This window comes from Pygoscelis adeliae, unplaced genomic scaffold (assembly GCF_000699105.1).
Source record: "Pygoscelis adeliae isolate BGI_AS28 unplaced genomic scaffold, ASM69910v1 Scaffold25, whole genome shotgun sequence".
Taxonomy (NCBI): Eukaryota; Metazoa; Chordata; class Aves; order Sphenisciformes; family Spheniscidae; genus Pygoscelis; species Pygoscelis adeliae.
The window spans coordinates 2,158,505-2,179,657 of NW_008824808.1; the positions used below are offsets into that span (position 1 = coordinate 2,158,505).

A 21,153-nucleotide genomic window follows, 5' to 3' on the forward strand; every position below is an offset into this window, starting at 1 on the left:
CTGTCGACCAGCACCCCCAGGTCCTTTTCCGCCAGGCAGCTTTCCAGCCACTCTTCCCCAAGCCTGTAGCGCTGCATGGGGTTGTTGTGGCCAAAGTGCAGGACCCGGCACTTGGCCTTGTTGAATCTCACACATTTAGTTATCATATATGTTCCTCCAGATAAGTTCGGTGATGTACCAGTGCAACGCAGCTGATAAAAGTGAGCATGCCTTTGGCAGAGGTTTGTATGCACAAATTTTTAAAGGAAGGAAGTGGTTTGGTCACAGCATCTTTCCCCCAAAGTGGATTTCTTCAGGAACATCGTAACATCGGTAAACAAACCTTGCTGACGATGTCTGTGTTTCTCTGAACTGACAGGCTCTGGGAGGGCTTAAGTAGAGAGCTGCGTGTCTCCTGCCTGCTTCCCATCCATACGGCTGCCTTGCGTGCAGCGGTGGGCTGTTGCAGCCTGCCTGTCTGGATGTGCCGGGCAGCACGCTCCCCACCAGGCAGGCTTGCTATTTGCCTCGCAAAATCATCCTCTGTTGCGTGCAGCCTGAGGACCGCTTCTGCCAGCCATTAGTTATCACCATGGCTTGTGCTCTGCTCAGTCAAATGGAGACTTTTGCAGAGCGTACAGTCTTCTCCTGAAGACCAGACTGACAACAGTGGGGCAAGGAGCCAAGTCACAGGGAAGGGCTACAGCAAGTTTACCAACAGGCAGGCAGACACTTAGGTTTGTATCTTGGTTTGTTTGCCACTTTCAGTAGCTTCTGCTGCAGTCCTGTCTGCTTCTGTGTTTGCTGATCATTATCGGCACAGCAAGACCTTGCTCTCCACTTGCAATCTCTGGTCACCCAAAATAATACAAATAAAATGTATTTAAATGTGGTAAGTGTGGAATTATCCTCAATTTATTCTATACCAGCTGCTATTTTGTTGTTTTTTCTCCCCCTCTGCCTGAAATCTCGGGGAGTGATAGTCTGGAGCACATGGCTTTCTCCACATGGAAGTCATGGACTTCCACTCCAGATGCAGATTACTGATAAACACAACCATCTCCCTCTGGAAGCAACATACATCACACATTACAAAGGCCCATTTGTCCTTGTTATTTTAATTCTGTAGTATAGATAGGGACTTTTAGCGTTAAATACAATCATATCATTTACCAATTAACTTTTTTTTTGACACTGATGGTGGGACCAGGAGGATGAGAGGAGAAAGCCTTCTTACCTGCGCTTCTGTGGAAGACGATGCAAAACCCTCTTAGCCTGTTTCCGTAAGCACACGGACAGCCAATTGACAGACAACAAAACCAAAACCACTGACACCACAGTTGCTAGCAATACCCTCGTTAGTAGAATTCGAAGTGGAATGATCTTGGAAATGGAGCAATCCTGGAAGTGACGAAGATGAACCCGAATGCCAGAGCATCAGCTATAAACCAGCTTGGCACAACCTGTGTTGATGGGACAAAGTGTCCCACTTTCTGCTGCTCTCCTCAGGCTCCTCAGCTACCACTCGGAGTGCCAGGCAGGCTGTAGCTTCAGCCTCCTGCCTTCCTCCTTCTCTCACCATCTTCATGACCAGCAGCCATGGGCATTTCAGCATAGGTGCAGTTGAAAAAAACCCTCTCACCTGCTTCCTCCTCCCATTCCTCCATCTTTCTTTGGGCTTTCCCGATTAGGCTGGAGAGAGAGGCTCACCCGTGGATATTTCATTGGGCAGAAAGAATGAAAAGGAAAGTGTGCAGGCAATCCCACAAAACATGTTTAGTGGTGAAGGAGACAGCCACATTCCTGGTAGGTAAAAAGGAGCACTCGGTGATTTCCAACCTGTAAATAAAGCTCCTTGGCTGGGAAGGAGAGTTACTGGACACTTCCAGCCCGCCCTCGCCTTCATCACAGAAATGGCCCTCGTGGGGAGAAATGCACATGGCAACACGAGAGTCACTGACTGAAGCAGCCATGGGGAAGTGCGCCAAATAGCTTTCTCATTCCCCATGAGATGTGGCTGAGGCGGCAATTTACTTTCCAGTTCCCTTTCAAGATGAAGTATGGCTTGCACTACCACTGCCTAGGCTGTACTTACTCCGTAAATAAAGTTTTTCTGTCTTCCATGTGGCAACTTTTGCCCTGAAGTCACTCTTTAAAATAAGCCTCAGAAACAGAGGCAACGTTCTTCTAGCAGGTGAGCACAGCGGAGAGCCCGGACAGCAGATACCTGTTAGTAACGAACACTCAGTCCTGGTGTGAGAACAACTTTCTCCTGTATTTCACCTCCTAACACATGGGTGGTTGTGCTGCTGACGGGGCAACAAAGCCACCCTGTCTCTCCGATTCTTTCCTTCCATTTGGCGAAGATGCGGAGGAGGCAGACTTCGCTGCAAAGCCTTTCCGTTCCCTCTGTGCTCAGCACAAGAGCCACGGCCTTGGGAAGCCTCTGCAGAAAGGTGCCATAAGAACACAGAGTCACCCAGCTCTTTTCTTTCTTTATTTTTTTATTGAAAGCTTCATCAAAGAAAACAGAAGTTTAAACCTAACATCCACTGATCTACAGAAAGCCCCAGGACTGGGAAAATGGCAGCTATTAGGATTGTGGTACAAATGGAAAACATAAAAAAAAATAAATCATAGCAGTACAGATCTTTCAAAGACATTCTGAGACATCAGCACACAGATGCCCATATAAATAAGATTCATAATTTAATGTATCACAGAGGTTCTGTATTCTACATTTTGGCTACAGTGAGGTCTGTAAGGGCTTTAAAGAACCTCTGTCCCATTTGTGTGATGCATGTTTTCTTGATAGGAAGTTCATCTGCTTTCAAAGTTGCTTTGATTTTTCTTACAGACAGAATCTGTTCATTCTCCTTTAAAAAGGAAAACAATTAAAAATTCCTATATGAATTCTGTACGCTTCCTGCTTTTACATAAAATTGTTTTGCCTCCAAAAGATAGTAGAATTTTCTTCCACTCTGGAATACAGCATATTTAATAATACTTTAGTTACATAAACATCATGTTCTCTTCTCTAGGCTGTATTTTTGGGCTTTTAAAAATATAACTGACTGTAAATTTTACCAAATTAAAAAAATTATTATCCAAGAGAAAGACACTTAAAGGCAGAAAATTGATGTTGGGCAGATATTCTCTTAAGGACAACAGATCCAGATCTTGGAAGGTGCTTACACCTTGCAGGCTTTGGCCCTACAAGGAAAAATGGATTTGTGAACCTGTCAAAGGCTGACATTTTTCACTTCATTACACATTTTTATTAAGGTGAAAGAACTCAGCTGTCACTGTTGGGGAATTAACAACTGAACTGAACAACTGAAATGAACACACGAATTTTTCTCATCATGGAAAGCTAAACCAACACTGGGATTTATTTTTTTACAGCTTTTCTCTCATAATTTTCTCTTTAATTTTAACGAAAAGCATGTTAATAAAGGGGAGAAGAAAGGGTCTCTTCTGCCTGCTTTGAGGCACAAAGGTGAATAAATCTCTGGGGTACATACAGCGCTCTAGCCTATTTGGGTGACAGGAGCAATACAGAAAAAGTTGGTGCTCTTTCTGAGGGGAAAATAACTCTCCTTACTCTGCATCTTTGCTGCTTGCTGAGATTCTAGACATCCACTCCACAGAGGGAGAGAAGTCTGCTTCTCGCTCAGCCCTCCTTCTGAGAAAGTGTGCGTGCATGATTGTGTGTATGCGTATTAGAAATGAAAGGAATCATCGTTACTAGAGTCAATTGTCATTAAACAGAAAAGACTAATACACCAAATGTCAGCATTTTTGTTGTTTTCTGTTTTGCATTTCCATCACACCGTGACTGTTTTCTTAGTTCACGTGGGCTACTGAGAAAGACCAGGAAAATCCCTTACCCTAGGGCACTTCTTTTATACCTGGACCAATTTCATGTTAAATAAAGTTTTGAAAGGAAATGTTGACCATGTGTGTATCAAACATTACTATCTTCAACTACCACATTTGGTCTCATCACTAAAAATGGATTGATTCATTACTTTAAGCACATTATCACTCTTTAGCATGACTCTTGCTATAGGCGGAGTTCAGCGAGTCTGCCTAAACCTGTTTTGCTCATGTCAACCTCAGCATTAAAATGAAGTGGCATGAGGAGCACCATCAAGCTTAAAATCATGAAGCATGGCAATTTGTTAAACACTTAGTATCAGTCTCATCCTTCAGAACCACAAACAACATAATATAGATCCAAATACTATGACATATTAAAAATAAACTTTATTACAATGCAGGCTTCCTCAAATTTGCTGAGTTTTGGTACACATACATACATAAATAATACCCTTCGTTTGATTTTTACTTGAGTAAAAATCCATTCGAATGCTTCAGCCCATTGCCCATTGAAAGTTTAAGCCCTCACTTCTCTAATCACCAGCCTTTATCTTCCACAGTTGGGCATGCATCCAAGGCAGAAGATGATACAATGTGATGCAATTGCTCTCAAATATGCCTCATTCTGCATTACGGTGGATTTCTTGACCATCACAACCAAGGCAGTCTCTTGGTAAACAGAACTATACAAGTAAGAACAAGCTAAGGACATTTCAAGAGTCTGTTTCACCGGAAGGCAATAAGAGGACATTCACAATTTGAGGCCTGACTGTCACAGGTGAAAAGTGCTTACAAAACCAGCAGTAGAGCCAGATAGGAAGAAGAGTCCCTCAGCAACCTCACTGGGAACAGTGAGACTTTTCAGTGCCCTGATCTACGCTCAGGTCAGCACCTGCGAATATAATACTCTCTTCAGTTCCACTGTATCCGTTTTTTTTTCTCAATGTTAAGCGATGAGCCCAGGTATTGAGAATTTTCTACCCATAATTCGTATTTTTCTGACACCCCTTCTGTACTTATCTTTTAAGGTAAAACCAAAAATATCAAACCTGAACATCCAGATTTTACTATTTACAAGAATTCAGGTGTGATGGAAAGTACATACGCAGTTCAGCTTATGGATTTGATGTTACTTCTAGACCTCTGGGCCAGGCACCATTGCCTTAGACTTCTAGAGTTGTTTCTGCAACCTTTCAGGAACCCTCCTGATATTTAAAGCTAAATTGGTAAGACAGACATAGATATTGACTTTACAAATTCAGGTCTTCAAAAAAAGAAAAAAAAAAGAAAACAGAAACTCAAACAGATAATAATAAACCTTCCAAAAAATCTTATTAGCCAGAACATAAAGAAAACCAGTTTTAGATTTCAGAGGCCACCAAGTATTTCTGTCCTATGACAACACCCATGCAGCAAGTGTGTTGCTCTTCCACTGTTCTCTTTTATCTCATCTTTAACTTTTACAAATAAGTTACCACTTTCTGAGCATTTTGTATGTTCCAAATAATTTTTTTTCTTACCTTATCATCTATGACTGTTTATACTCAAGGCTCACATTGTTTATAATTCATAGACTTTCAAGTACCAGTTCACTGTTTATTTTGGGATCAGTAAGATGATCAATTGTATTTAAGGGATCCATTTTCTTTCCTCTTCTTCTTCCTCTACTTCTTTGCTTTGTTTTTTTTTTTTTTTTTTAAATTTCAAACCCTATTAAACATTATAGCATGAAAAAAAATGGAACAATTCTAATACAGAATGCACTTGAAACACTTTAAAGTGACAGGCATCGTGATATTGTATTGCCTGTCTGGCTTAATAAAAAAACACTGAGATTGTTTAACATTGTTTGCTGAAAAAAAATAAGAAAAATGTTTCTGAATGTATAAATAAAGCAGCAGAGTTCTGAATAGAAACAAGAAGGTACCTCAGCATATTCATCAGCCACATGGTAGCTACCTTGTAGCCTCATTGTTGATAGTAAATGAGACTTTTTGTGTGTCACATTAGAACTAACACAGAAACAAATGTGTTTATTTCATATTTAACTGACTTGTGCCCGGGGTTATCTCTATTAGTACAAAGAATTCAGAGAGAGACAGGAAGAGAGTACATGTAGAAAGGAAGAAAATAAGGCTAGATCGATTTTTTTCCCTCATATGCCCTCCAAAGAAAGAGGGAACCTTTATCCAAGGACAAAATTCAAGTGCCACTCTCAAAAAGCAACAAGTAATGAGACAGCATGTGAAACAGAAAGAGATTTTTTTTTTTTCTGAATTGAAAACATGTTGTGGATGTTGTTGGTCTTTTACTTTGGCATCATCTGGTTTTCAGAAGTGTTGAATATCAACGACTACTCTGGAGAAAGCAGAAGTTTTACCACTTCGGAAAATCAGGCCGTCTTCCTATGGTGAAGAACCACGTGAACTCCCATTTCTCTCTTTTCTATGTTGCATATCTAGCAGCCATTTACTTGGGAAACCCCCTCCCCCCCCCCCATGTTAAAAAATACGATCTTGTTTTATCAATTTAAAAAAATAATTGTGTTCTTTTCCCCAAAATGTCAGGTTAGGGAAACACAGATCTCTTTTTAGAATTGGGCAGCTGAATCAGATTGATCCAATATATATGATTTAACTTCATTATTTTTAATGGATACCCTGTCTCTAATGCACCACAATAAATGTGATGAAGCTTCCCCTCTCTTCTGGATGGAGGAAAGTTTAAAAATGTTTGGTTTAATTTTTACATATAGATATATGTGTATGTATGTATATATTTAAATGCTGCTTCTCTTCTGCCTCCTTAAGGAAAAAAAATCATCTTATGACTTGCTTCTCACCTTTTTTGTTTGTTTGTTTGTTTGGAGAAAAGTAAGGGCCATAATCAGGATTTGTCTATGGAAAATAAGTGTCGTTCCTGAAACAGGTTTCAGTGGATTGAATTTAGTTAGTGTCTTTTTTTGCCTAATCATACTAATTAGTGATTGTCAGCCAACATATTAAGACAACAGAAATCATAGCAGAGAAGAATAATTTTTAACTTCCTGCCTGCATGACAATACTAAGTCATTTTCAACATTTCTGCTTGTATGGGAGAGCTAAAATGAGAACAAAGATCAAGTTTGCTTTCTCTTGCATCTAACTGGCAATTCAAATGCATCACTGGAAAATAAATGCAGAATTAAGGTGGCTATGCATGCTGGACGATGACAAAGACTGAGGTGAAGAAATGAATTTGCGGTATGTCGGAATTCAGAAGGAAGACTGTTGTTTCAGTAGAAATACCAAAGATCAGGCAATTTAACAGAAAAACTCATCAAAATTAAAGCCCACCTGGACAGATATTAGTTGGTAACCCACTCCCCTTTGCTTTGGGATGTTCTCCAAAGCACACCATCAGCAAGATTCTAATACCAACTATTCTGGAATTTCCACTATAAACATATGCAGTATGTAAAACACCAGTGGAAGATAGTTTAAACAAACAAGAAAGTAAGAACTGGTCCGGCCATGTAGGTCAAATAAAGATAAAAAAAGAAAAAAACCTCTATCTTCTGGACTGCGTTAGGGTGTCACTTCATCTTTGGTATAAAATAGGCCATCCATAGGCTGCATTTGTTCACAACTAGGAAAGACTACAGAAATTGTCAACAATTTCTTCTATCTATTGCTTTTTTTGCACTTTTTTGACCATAAGCTCCTATCTACTTAAGTTTTTTTTTTAATGCTCTTAAGCTAGGTTTTTGCAATGTGACAAGCAAAGCAGACTAAAAACTTCTTAAAGCTCATAAAAAAGACTGCAGATAAAAAGCACTAATGCTTTTGCTAGCGATCACGCTTTGTAAATAAAAAAATCTGCATTCTGCAAGAAAAAAACCCTGCATTCTCTATAATGCAGCAAGTTTTTTTCTCAATTCAATAACTTTACTGTAAAATGCTTTAGCCTTCTAGAATTTTTTCTGTCAACACTTAAGACAAAGTTCATAAAAGTCCCAGCATTTTTCCAATCCTTTCAGTTGCCACAGTTCCTTTATCATCAACTTTTCTTCAAAAGAAGAAAATCATTTTCTTTTAAACTGTACAGTTTATTTTTTGTTCACCCCAAAAACTCAGTCTATTAAACTTCTGCACCAGCACCGGTGTGAGCAGTTTCAATTCATTCTCGGGTTTTCTAACAAGACGTTGACAGCTTGCCTTGAGAGCCTTTGACGTCCTTAAAATTAAGGCAATTAAGATTCAAGATAAACCTTACCTAAACATTTCTTTAAAAAAACAAAAAACCAAAAAAACACAAAAACCACTCTAGATTTAAAACAAGAAGAAAAATAAAATGAGAGAAAAAGAGTAGCTTAATTTTTGAGGAAGACAATTGGTTTTCATCTCAACTTGCTCCCTCTTGACATCATCAGTTTTTCTGTTTAAAAAAAAAAAAAATCTAGCTACACCTCCAGGTAAATTCTGAATTCAAATGTTCGTCCAGATGAAATGTCAACCCAGAGTTTTTCCTCTGGGTTTTTTCTTTAGTTAAAAAAAAAAAATATAGCAAAAATAAAATTGTCAGACTACATGACGGAACCATTTGCACAGCACATAAAAACACTGTTTTGTTTTCGTTGGGAAAGGTAGAAAAAAAAAAAGCATTCATTTGACGCCTGTGCAAACTGGAAGCCAACTTCTTGTTCAGTGAAGTTTCTCCATTCAAGGCAAAGATTTCAGACCGACATTCTTCAGTCCTGTTTATTGTCTGTAAAAACAATTGAATTAAAGTGGTCATTAAGTCAAAACAACTTTGAAATAGGCTCCTCTCCTTTTTTTCCACCCAATTCCCTTTAAAAGTTATCCAAGCTAAACTAACTTTGCAGCTGTTTAAATATGATACCACCACTAAGCTGAAAATAGTCAGGCAGAAATAGGGAACTCCTGCTTTGGGGACGTTAACACGTCCTAAGCAGATGAATTTACTCTTGTTAATGCTAGGCTCAATGGGCAGTCTAACTACACTGAAATTAGATGAATACGTGGCTTAACACTGTGTAAATATTTCAAGAGTAATACAATAAGAGAGCGAATATTTTCACAATAATAAGTGGCACTGTTTATTTTGGATACTAATAATAAAATGAAGGATAAAATTACAATAAAAGGATACATCCAATTTGCTAAAAAGAACACATTTTCTGTTGGCAAGAACAGACTGTGGAGCACTCTGCTTAATGAGCCGGTTATGGCTAACTTAGAAGAAACATTAAAGATAGTATTAATTAGAAAAATATAATTTTTGATCATATAGTGTCAAATCTTTCTAAATTTAGCACAGAGAATAAGCTAAACTATGAACCTTTTTCTTACGGAAGATAACTCTCATTTTGTGTTTTTGAGGTTTCATGTCATTTAAAGATATGTCATACCAAGCTTATCTTAGCAAGACTATATGAGATCTTTGGGGAGATGTAGAACCTACGTATAAACGCTGTTTCATGGCTAGGGCTATCAGTAAGGGTTAGATATTGCTTCTCCTACAGTCCTCAAAACTTGCATGGAAAAAATCCTTTTCCAACCAAAGTTCAACACAAGAAAATCCAGCACCTTTCCTTTTGCAAGCATTAATGCATTTGCCTTGCTTAGTTTTAATTTTAATATTAGGAGTTAAATTGTGAAGAATGTTGATGACATAACATTTGCCACAGAGCTACTTCTCTGGGATGGTAAACATAAAACTAGCTTCAATTTTAAATATTAAATTTACCAAAGGACTTTTTCATTGCGTGAAGCCTGAAAATTAGTATTTTGAATGTAACAACAGATTTATGTGGAAAGCAAGAATGAATTTTTTCTTAGGGTTTTCTATGCATAACTTCCGGCAGGAGTACTCAAGTTGGATGCTCACCTCCTGAGGATTTACTGCCCCTCTGGGTCAAGTGGCCACCATATGCGTGAAAGACCAATTCCACCGAAGGGTCACAGCACACACTCTCTAATCTAACCTGGCATTGAGTTTGCCCACAAAGGGCTCCAGAAAAATGTAATTCTTTCCACATTTAAAACCAGAATATGTTGTCCAGCAGAGTTTTGCTTAGAGGTAAGAGAGTACACTTTTCAGGAGGAAGGATCTCAATTCATCTCCACTTCACAGATTTCACACTTCTATGTGGAAAATTAAAGATTTACAAGGAAAAAAGGGAGTACAGGTCTAAAATAATTAAGGTGATTTCCTCATAGAGTAGAGTCCTCTGCTCAGAAACCAAGGGCTGTTTCTCCTATATTGCTACACAATAGGTAGCCAGGTTTTTGACATGAAGTTATCATTTCTGAACATCTATGGGTGGGATCCTCAAGTACAGCAGCCAGCATATTAAATAAAAGAACGGGTATGCTGATTAAAAAAACTAGAACTTAAAATTTAAGTCTCATGGTTTATTTTTACTTACAAAGAGAGTACAGAGTCCTTATACCACCCAGTTCATTCTGAGTACATTGCCTCTCCTTCGTTGCCTGCAATTTCATGATTGTTGCAAAGAAAATAAATATAATGAAATACACTGTTATAACTTTTCTCCTGACTGATCAGCTCCTATGAAATAATTTTATAGAGTCTGCCTTTTTCTTTGCCTATACCTGATAAAATCATTGTTCGGTCATGTTAATTACTTCTTCTCATCTCGCTTTGAAAACAGTTGTTGTATATTGGGCATGATGCTTGCTATTAATAAATGTGTCCTTCAAAGACCAGATTAATAAAATCGTATTTTAATTACAAAATAACTTCACTTGGTTTTATATTAAAGGTTACTGAAATATTCCAGCAGAAGTTGTTTAAGACAGAGATTGTGTATATATTGGTTTGTTTCTGCAGCTTCCCACACTGCGTTTCTGCCCGCAACTGGCAGATATAAATAAAGGGCACATTTCAGAAAAAAAATACTGAAATAATCATAATAAAAAATCTGTAGTGGATCTGCCTGTGTGATTAAAAAAGAAAGAAATTCCTCTGAATATAAATGCCACTGCCATTAGAAGTGTATCCATCACTGCAACAAGGCAGTAGCTGACACAGAAAGATGAGGGATCTCATTCTCAGAGAAGGTGGGAATTCACCACACTGGCAAGAAGCACAGCACTCATTTCAATAAGGAATTGCACTGTAGTTTCCTCCTATGTGGGAAAAATGCCAGAATCTGCTGCTCACAGCTACCTTATGAGGACTTCTGAACCTAAGTCCTTCTGCTTTGAGACTTAAGTGAAAGGGAACTAACTGGAACAGGGGAATGGTCTGATCTAAACTCCTGCAGAACACAGTCACCAAAACAAGCCAACAGGATGGTACGGTCACATATATTTCTCTCTCTGCTCATTATATTCTATAAATATTTTGCCATCATTTATTTACAGGTACTAGACAGACTGATGGCTAGAAGGGATACACACACATAGACTGTGTCTCCGACTCGGTGCATCGACAAAAAGCTTGTGATCAATTGCATTTGTAATATGTACATGTAGACAAATATGGGCGTGACATAAGAAATAGTGAGGTCTTATGTTTTATGGCCGTCAAAAAAGGACATTGTGTGATCTGAAACCGTTTGTTACTCGTATGTTAGACAAATAAATGCATCTTCCACTTCCAGAGGTCAAAAATGAAGAAAAGCAACTGACACGATTGATGTAATTCTAATCTTTCCTATACCAGCTCATATCTTATGCCTCCGTAAGTACTATGCCATGATGCATTGACTGACATATTTAACTTATTTCTTGCCTATTTGTCTACTTCCTTCCCCAAGATAAAAAATGTGTAATTCTCTTTTCACAGTGATGCTGGTGTTCAATACACACGTATTAATCAAGGACTGGGTTTGGGCTCCTTCCTAGAATCTGTCCAACATCGATCGGTGCCGGTGAGTACCCTGTTGCTAAGTAACCTTCCCTTCGTGAGGACCAGTTTTATTGTGGCAAAGAGAAGGAGTGTTTGAGGATTATTCTGAAGATGAAGGGCCTCTTTTGGAGTTCTAGATCCAGCTGCCAGTGTATAAATTTTGAATTTTCCAAGGTATTCCATGGGAAGCAAACAAAGGGAGCAGAGGACAGGAGAAAGACAGAGCAGTGCTTCTCCCCGTCCCTTTCTTATCCCTTCTTCGTCCATTGCCAGTTCCTGCCCACTCAGTGTCTGCATGGCACCAGTTTTGCACAACCACAAATACCAACTTGGGGCAATTTATACTGCTTCACTAGCTACACTTTCAGAAAGAAACCTTTACATGTGTACCGTGCCAATATTTTCACCACTGCAAAATTTAAGCCCTCTTTTTAACCTCTGACACCAGATGCTGCTTTAGCCCAGTGTGATGATTGTTAACGCAGTTGTTGAGAACCTTCTGAGTCCAGAAAAGCAGCAGACAGTTAGAGAGCGTATCACTGCAGGCAGGAGCTCACGGACATTTTGCCAAGGTGAGGCCATCAGCCAAAACCTCTTGCTAATTACACTGCAGTATATCCAGAACTCATCTGAACTTAACGAAGCTACTCAGAATTTATATTGCTGAAATGGGGAGCAGAATTTGGCCCGCTATAATCAAGAAACAAAACTTTCTGGTTACAAAGCCTATGCCTACTTACTTAGACTGTTGGTAAGAATATGCAGGTGCGTGTTCACTGGATGTTTCCACTGTCATCTGTTGCTGTTGACCACTGGCTTCCTGTGCTGAAGATGCTACTGTCTGTGGAGAAGTATCAGCAACAACACCCTAAGGAATCAAATGAGAACACGAAAAACTTACTAATTTTACTCACTGCAGTGAACTACATAAAAGAGCTCAGCACCAGCTCACCATTCCTGTGTTTCTCCAGAGGTTGAGAGAGTTTGAGATAGCAGAACCACATGCTAACACAACAAACTCCATCAGTTTTAGAGAGCTAATCCAGCAACAAGAAGCTTCCTTAGCGTACCAGCCCCTGTAGTACTTTGCTCCCACAGGCTGCAGTGGAAAATACCTCCACCTTTGAGGGCGTTCCACCTGCCCATTCAAAGCCAGAGGCTAAACTTCTGACTTCAGTGGAGTCTGGATTTTACCTCCTGTCTTTTTTACAGCATATGTATGGCTCTTCTGATTTTCACTTACCTACCCTAACTTCACAGTGAGTTCGCATTTATTTTGTTTGATTTGCAATGCGATAAAGGCAGAATCTAGGCCCACCGCCCTCTGCCTTACTACACATCCAACAGAATTTTAGCTGCCTTAGAAAACTACTGGAGTCCTCTACACACTGCTTTTACGCATGTTCCCTTCAAAAATAAATTTACTTCACACTAAAGACTTTTATCTGTTAAGTCAAAGCTCCAATGAAGTTTTGTGTTATTTATGTTTGCAAAAAATAGATAAGTAAACACACTAAAGATGATATGTATGAACTTAACGTTATGCACTATTTCTTATCCTATTTAGATAGTCTGAATAATATTATTTTTAAGTATTTTTGTATGCTTTCAAAGTAAGCTATATTTTCTTTCTTTAACTCTCATGCTTGGTGTGTTCGTCACATGAATAACACTAGCAGGTCTCTTCAGGGAACATGCTTTATTACTGTATTGCACACAACAGAGCCAGAAGAGGGAGCACAAAGCACTTGCTTTGTTTTTATTTGAGTCCTGTGTAAACAACAGGTAGTTTATTTTAAATTATCTGTTAAAAATATCGGTTTCATTTTTCTGAAATTCTTCGTATCTATTGCTTAACAGACTGTCAGGATTATCTTTTTCTGCCTACTTCCTTGTCTTTATCCTTCTCCTTTTGTCCATCTCATCTTGAGATTGTAAGCTCTCTGGGGCAGAGACTGTATTTTTTGGTCTCTGCTTGTGGAGCATCCAGCATAGTAGGATCCTGGTTCATGATGCTACATGAATACAGATAAACATTAACAATAATCGTCATCACTGGATCAGAGCAAGACAGGCTATATATTCAGATAATATTTTGATTATTATAGAAGGTAATTATGACATCATGTTACTTTAGCAGGCATGAATATATCAGTGATGGGGAGGAGGGCTCAGGAAGAATTAACTTAATTTCTCATTTGCACTGGTCAGCACAGCATGCAGCCAGTACTGCTGTATGAGCCACTCTCCATCACACCATCTCCTTTTAATTTGGATTTGTATCCGCTCAGTTTAATACCTAAGAATGGCAATTGAAAAGAGGCACCCATGGCCCATTTGTAAACAAACAAGGTTTAGGACAAAATTATCCTGAGGCAAAAAAGACTAAAACATGACCAGCTCAGTATGACAGAATAGTAGCAGCCTTTCCTGTGGGACCTCATTTGGGAATCTCAGTAATTGCAAAGAACTGGGAGAAATCAGGATGAGTCCACCTGACTTCTGGTGGAGCCGTGCCGACAGTACCGCTAACTCAGCATCCTCAAAGCACAGAGCAGTAATAGCACAAACTCCAAAGTCCACACAGCCGAAGACAGAAGTACAGAGACCCTGGCACTCCTCGCATTACCCCAGGGTAGGGGAGAAGTTATTAATAGAAGAGGGTAGCACCAAAGAGAAGCACACAGGGAAGAGGATGCCAAGGCTCCCTCCTCTTGCTGGGCTCAGTGGCCCTTATGAAGCTTCACAGAAGTGGAGGCCAAGCTGACGCTCTCCCGGCAGCTTGTGGTCTACAGGGTTGAGTAAATACTTACTCATTAGACTGTCATCAGCATGACTCAGCCCCAAGGAGGGAGGGAGCGAATCCTTCCTCAAGGATGAAAAGCACTCAGTCAGTGCAGCATCCTCCACGTCTGTATATACAAGAGGAAGGTTTCCATTGCTCAATCACTTTTTCTGGTGGCTAAATGTTTCAGCAATTACCTATACTTGCTAAGGACCGCATCAAACCCTCTTGCAATCTTCTCATCTTGGAATCTCTTTTGGGTTCGTGGTCTGCCTGCTGGGTTTGTTTTCCTGTCTCTTCCCATCTCCCTCCCAAATACATGGGGAAAAAATAGTCATAATCACTGATGTTTTATTCCATGTCCTGCTGTACAACAAAACAAATGCAAAACAAGAGCCCTTGCCAATAATTAAAAAAAAAAAGAGGGGGGTGGGGGAGAAAAAAGAAGGAAAAAGAAAGAAAGAAAAGAAAAAGAGAAAGAAATGTGCAGTCCTAATTTTAAAAGCTGGAAGCTTCCAGCCACCATTCCATAAATTAACTTTAGGCCCCTTTCAAACAGATGCAAGGAGGCATAATAGGTAAGAGTTCTGCTACCCCTTCACTCTACTTTCGTGGATGGAGATACACTTACTTCAATAGGGACAGCTGTTGGAGGCACAGGAGTGTACTGGGGAATGTAGGTCCCTTGCATAGGTGCAGCAGCAGTCATGTACTAGAACAAATCAAAGGCAAATGAACATTAGAAAACTACAATCAAGATGCATAAAACCATATTAGAAGCATGACACTGTTTCAATTTCCTGATCAGAGTTTGTTGGTTAGTGTATAGCCTATTATTTCCTTTAATTAAGGATTTTAGGCAATGGTAGGAATTACACATCTATTAAAAATCATAATCTTGAACTTCAAAGTCAGGTCATATCTGAATAGAGGCAATAGCAAACATCCTGCTGACAGATTCAGATTGTTCACATGGCTTCTAAAATTGAGAGACTCCTATTTGTACTTATGAAAAAAACAGTAAGAGACACGATAGCAGCATATATATAGTGGTCACAGATTAAAAAAAAGTCTAAACAATCTTTTGAAATCTTATTGATCTTACCTAATGACGCCTACAAAAAATGAAGCGTGAAATTTGACAGGTTTATTCCAGTCTATATTTAACCCTATCAATAACAGCAGTTGAGTTTACAGGGATACAAAGCTGCAGGGAGGTGCAATCCAAGACAGGAAAAATAAAGGAAGAAGAAGGTATATCTGGGAGTTTCTCCTTTTGTACACAGAATCCCTAGCTAAATTCTTATGGCTTATTCTTAATATCCAGGGATCTTTTCTATGCATTTTGAAACTTCTGCAAATTATTATTATAGCAACACTTTGTATTAGCTTCTCTAAAATACTGTCTCTCCCAAGCACTACAAGACAATCTTTCTTAAAATTCACGAGCGCATGCGAATTTTGCCATTGGTATGGCACTAATCTCTTTATATACAGCACTTCTTAAAAAGCTCTTGAACTGAATGCAACATATATTGTTCAAATCTCCAAATAAAGTATCAATATTAAGTCGTCAGATCAAATGTACTTTTCTTTCTACAATCCAGTCCTAACAGCATGTCTTCACTGACAAGAATCTCAGAGTGTGCCCAATCCCACAACTGACTGTATGACACTTCCACTACATGTTATCTTCAAAGACACACCGAAGATCTGAATCAGCCCAAAATGTATTTGATGAATTTTAAAATGAGTTAAATATAGCTTTGCTTCCTGGCAGAGCTAGGAAGTGCTTGCAAGATTTTATTCCGCTGTTTATAGTAAAATTTACATTTAAAGCACTCTCTAACCTCAATTCTAAACTAACTGGATGGTTTGATATGCCTGTCACAAACATGCATTATGAAATTGCATAGTGGGGTGCAGACTCTGCAGCAATGCTGGAGAAAGGCCTTAGGAAATGAGAACAGCATATTTAAGAATCCCACAGCTAAATTCTGAAGTCTTCATTAAAGTAAAAGGAAAAAAAATACTTCTATGAAATTGTTTTCTGGAGAAAAAAAATCAGCAAGGAACATAGGTGACACGGAATGTATACTTGCAATATGAGTAGCATACTGTATTGAAAGCCATTACAATATTGTTGCGAAAATTCAGTGTTTTCCTTAACTTGAGCAAAGAGACAGGAGTGTCCCTAGTGTCTGTGTGCCTGTATCAGGCCATGATTTTCTGCAGCTCCTTTTCCTTGTTCTTCAGAACAAGAAATGAATTCAATAGTTTTTTATGAATGCTAACCCACCAAAGACATTAGGCCAACTATCCCTATTGTACTCAGTACAGTCAGGCTATTCTCCTGCCTTATAGATTAGGAGCTAATGAGAATGTTACAGCAGGGTGTTCCAGAGCTGCTTCCGCTTCATTCATTCTGCTTTGTAATGTTGCCGTCACATGTTGGGATGATATCTGCTGTGTAGCACTGTTCTAAATGTGTCAATATTTAACATTAACCCGAAGCACTCATTCTTACAGTTCTGTAAAGACCTACAAGGGTTTTAAATACCTACGCAGGCTAGTTTCACTCACACAAAAATATATAGATTTTAATTAAAACTGTTAATTTAAAGAATAAAGTGGCCTCATTCAAGTTGGACTTCCTCAGAGTTCTTCCGTGAATCCAGCAGAAGATCAGTGCTCAGACTCTTATACGATGCAGTTGTCTGCCATTCCACACATATGAGTTTTGCCGGACTACTTCACTTTTCTTCCTTCACTGCTACACAATTTCTAGGGGAAACTATTCTGTTGACTTGAGTGTGACTGGTGGCCCTGGCCAACCCCTGCTTTACCCTGGTCTTTCCAGACACTCACACCTGCCCATACTCTCCCAGTTTAATTTTTTTGCATGAATTTTAACTGAATTCAGCCAAACAGCAGGTGATTTACAGTGCCGGAGACCAAAGCTGTCTAGTTACTTGCAGACTCCCCAGAGAACTGTAGGAATGTGACTTCTCCCCTGTATATAACATATTCTGCTTGTCTAAATGTCCACTGTAATGATGGCTCAACCTTTCAGTTAAATCATTTAGAGCTCTAAAATTAAAACAAATTATGTGGGCCAAATTAGTTCCACCAATGACATAAATGACGTCGCAGTTTTTGTGGCAAAGAATTTGGTCCTAGTAAAAGTTAGCCAAGGCTCAATCCTACAGACTACTGCTGCTTAACAACTGACCCTTGACCACACAGCAGCGGACTGCTCTGTATTACAGGTACACACATTGTGCCCTTCAGTGGAATATCCAAACATATTTAATGTATTTGTCTTTATGAATGTAAAGAAACCCTCATTATTTCAGAAAAGAGTAACCGGGTCAACAATTAAACATGTTTTTGGGGCTTGGAACTGATTCTCAGTCTCCAGACTCTCACTTAAGGATCCGTTGAGGCTTCTGTAAAAAACCTTACAAAACTATAAAGGACAACTCGGGCTTAATTCTTAGAGATACACAATTGGTCTTAAGTATCTAAAGTCCCCTCACATGCACAGGGAGTCCCAGCTGAGACCACATGAATTCAGGAGTGTCTGCCCTGCTGGATCTGTTTTCACCATGGGAAGCCTAGCACTGAGAAGCTGCTTTAGTTTTTTGTTTACTAACAGTATAATGAAAAAGGAGGACAGATTAGTTTTTGTTATAACTGACATTAGCTCAATCAAGTTCACACGTATTTCTTTCCTTTACGAACTACATAATCCTAATTCTCTGATCTCACAGGATAAATACATTAAAGATTACACAGTGCTAAGGCACAATGTCAGTGTCAATACTTAGATCAATGACTTTGGATAATGCAAGAGTTGAATTTCTTGTCATGAGTATTCACAGTTGGTTGTTAGCAGAAAGCTTCCTGAACATTGCTTTTCAGTAGCTTCCATACCCAGCACACACTGAGCCCACTGGAGTCTGTGTCTCTCCCTGGGTCCCCCTGCCACTTTACCAAGCTATTTTGTAAAACAGTGTGCTCTGGATGGGTTGGAGTGAGTGCTGCCCATGCTGGGAGGTGGAAAAGAGCTTCAGAAAGAATTGTGAGATTCAGAAGAAAAGTTAAACATTTTATATCTACCCTGCTCAGGAGCACCAAAGATGAAGATTCTGCTCTAAGGACATCCCTTAGCTGAGGGACTCTGTAGTGATGCAGTTCCATGGGGACCACAGGTCCTGTAGATGCACATAGTCTGCATATGGCTTCCCATCTACCTCAAGAAACTAGCGTAACTTGGGAGTAGGCAGATGGCAAGCGAAGAAGACATCTATGCCAGAAGACCATCACCGAGACTTATTTTCTCCATGAACCACAGTCACTAAAGTTCTTTATCCACATGTACATGTGAAAGAGAGACGGCATGACTCACATGCTCAGCTTAGCAGTACCCAGCTAATTCCACTGAATATTAGTATTGTAAGCACTGAAATGAGAGAATCTGAAAAATCCAAACCCATTCTTTCTTTGTCATATGTTTCCATCAGGATTAAAGATTCTTGAGCTGCAATGTGATCGGTCATTCAACAAAGTATGTGCAAGGCAGAAGAAAACAATGTTCATTCTTCCACCACTGTACAGGCTTTGTGGGTCTAAAAGCAGAAGCTCCTTATTTCTGACAGTAAAATGAATAGTGACTCTACAGGCACAGATGATGGATCTGAAGGGTATACGGCAGCTTTTTTGGCACTCTGATCCTTCAAAAGCTGGTAATTTCTACTACAGAAAGTAAAAAGAGACATTGCTGGTGGCACTGTGCTCTTAATTTCTTTGTAAACTATTATTTTTCTTCATACAGTATACAGAATGCATGTTCTCAGCACTGAGGATGTGCAGTATTATAATATAATGCACACTTTACAATGTCTGACTGCTTAATTCAGACTGCACTTACCAGGGCACCAGTTTAGCCTAAATGCTACATTAACAGTTCTGCTCATACCTTGTTCAATGGGATTTTTGTTTTTACCTTTTTGAAACTGCTTAAGTATGTAAAAAAATAGATGGGTAAAAAATGAGAGAGTAGTAGTATACAGTTACACCTCTGTTCTCCTTTTGGATATCTCCCTCCGTGACTACGAAGAGTTAAATGAAAGGAGGTAACAAATGAATGAGGAGGTGGGTTGAGGGGACAAAATGAAACTGTGAGAAGGATCATGTTTAATTCAGAGAGCAACACCAGTTCTTACAGATCTGCAAACAGTGGGGTATCCCAGCCTGGCTCCAGCAAGACTCCTGTTGAGCCTGCAGCAAACACTAAACCCATAAAGGTGGCAGGCACTGGGAAGAAAAAAAACAAGAGGAGGGCAGCTGCCTGCACCAGGCAGAGTGAGGGAGCATGTTGCAGTAGGATAACAGGTTTTACCCATCAAAGGTGGAGCTGAGTGACCTGCTGGGAATTTGCAGGAGCTTTTACATCGAGACTATGGCACAGATAACGTCCATTTATTCATTTGCCCCAGTAAACCTCTGGTCTGCCTTTCTTGGGCCCAGGTTAATGCAGAGTCAGGCAAGTGCCTTAACAGCTGAGATACAGAGCAAGCACCTCTTACACAGGCTGTTAGTTACTGAATTTCAACTGAGACAGTGCCTGGAAGGGTGAGTGCCTCTTCCAAGACCAAACAATTTCATTTACATCACCAGAAGGCTTTGGCCACACACTTTGTTTAAATTCTGAAGGTTGTCATTAACAGGAAGTATAAGAAACCACCCTAAAATACAGTTCTATTTATAGGCCTAGTTGCCTATAAAATAACACAGCTGTGATTAGAAGGCAGCTACTGGATATATGTTAACTCGTTTGGCCGCTATGAGTACTGTGAGATTTTACAGAGTGACAACAGTTGATAACCTGATCAACATTGAATAAGTTTCCTGGTATGAAGAAAGTCAGAAAGAATTTACAAAATAAGATATTAACATATAAGTTTGCAGTAGCTTTGGAAACCTTGAACAACACTTACTCAGAATTAGTAGGCTTACTAAGGACAAGGGGTAATGAGCAAGGAATAAATGTTAAAGAAGAGGTCTTTTATAAAATCAATGTGCGAATGCTGCTTTCTGGTGTTTTGCTTTGCTTTTATATAAATGTGTACCTGTAGCAAGAATCAAAGACCGCTTTCCTTATTTCATCAACCATCATGCTCCTGAGAAGGCACAGAGCCTTTTCAGTCAAGGTGAGAGCCAAATTGCAGAATCCTTGTACCAGCATATGCTGGTAAGCATTTACACCACAGCAGCCTGCTGAAGGGAGATTAAATGGGACGTCTTATGTGAGTAAATGCTAACCCATGTGTCTTAAATGAGCAAGGATTCCAGAGTCTGGTCTTCAGTGACTATTTGTGGTTTCATATCGCTGCATGAGCTATAGCACAGTGATAATGACTTAGCTTTTTAGGATTCTCAGAATTAATGCCAGGGTTTGTTTGTGCTTTTTTTAAAACCATCTGAGAAGTCTAGACACTGCATCACTAACAGAATTATGTGAAAACATTTGCATTGCTGGAAAACTGAAGGAAATGAGACTGTTGGCTGGATTTATTTTTATCATTTTTTTTCTTTTTCCATGAAGGAAACCTGCCTTCCCAGCT

The 21,153-nt window shown here is 39.4% G+C and overlaps 1 protein-coding gene across 1 annotated transcript in view; it reads right to left on the minus strand.

The window, feature by feature from the left end:
- Positions 1-12,475: 12,475 nt before the first annotated feature.
- RBMS3 (RNA binding motif, single stranded interacting protein 3) overlaps positions 12,476-21,153 on the minus strand; it is a 452,729-nt gene continuing 444,051 nt past the window's right edge. Inside the window, exons 12-13 of the mRNA XM_009324176.1 lie at positions 15,156-15,236; positions 12,476-12,607 (exon numbers count right to left, since the gene is read on the minus strand). Of these exons, the coding sequence (XP_009322451.1) occupies positions 12,476-12,607; positions 15,156-15,236 (213 nt within the window). The remainder of the gene's footprint in view (positions 12,608-15,155; positions 15,237-21,153) is intronic.